The sequence below is a fragment of the Penaeus monodon genome, chromosome 23, assembly GCF_015228065.2.
Source record: "Penaeus monodon isolate SGIC_2016 chromosome 23, NSTDA_Pmon_1, whole genome shotgun sequence".
NCBI lineage: Eukaryota > Metazoa > Arthropoda > Malacostraca > Decapoda > Penaeidae > Penaeus > Penaeus monodon.
In genome coordinates this window covers 13,506,846-13,507,337 of record NC_051408.1, presented here as the reverse complement: position 1 = coordinate 13,507,337, position 492 = coordinate 13,506,846, and the positions used below count along the sequence as shown (strand labels likewise).

At 42.9% G+C, this 492-nt stretch overlaps 1 protein-coding gene across 1 annotated transcript in view; it reads left to right on the top strand.

The window, feature by feature from the left end:
- The window catches only part of LOC119587798 (nephrin-like), a gene marked incomplete at its 5' end in the record, with an annotated part of 30,391 nt that overhangs the window by 21,722 nt on the left and 8,177 nt on the right, over window positions 1-492 (top strand). The window contains 1 exon segment of the mRNA XM_037936496.1: window positions 83-242. Within this exon segment, the coding sequence (XP_037792424.1) occupies window positions 83-242 (160 nt within the window).

Genomic DNA, 492 nt, shown 5'->3' with positions numbered 1-492 from the left:
GATTAAATGGATAAGCAGATAATTAAATCTACAAGTAAAACCACGTCATCTCCCAACCATGACCTCCGTTCTCTTCACTTAGGGTGAGCTGCTGGAGACGAACAGGAGCGCCGGACTGCTTATCTCAGGGACAAGTTTGGTGTTGCAGAAGGTGCGGCGGGAGCGAGCTGGCGTCTACACCTGCGCGGCTCACAACTCCGAAGGGCAGGGCTCCAGCAACGCCGTTTCCTTGAACATTATGTGTGAGTATGATAAGATTATTTTCCTGAGCAAGACGTTAAACTGCATTCGGTCACGGCAAGTTCGGGGTTCTATATTGTTCATGTGGGTAGTACTTATACTGCGTCCAATTTCATTAAGGGACTCTAAAAGTACTCCCTCATTTTCTTTTTTTTATTCTAATCAGCTGACACTTAATACTTATGCTTACATACAAATTGTAGCTTAAAGACTCATATACAATATTTATAGTAATTTGTGTAAATTTGCTGC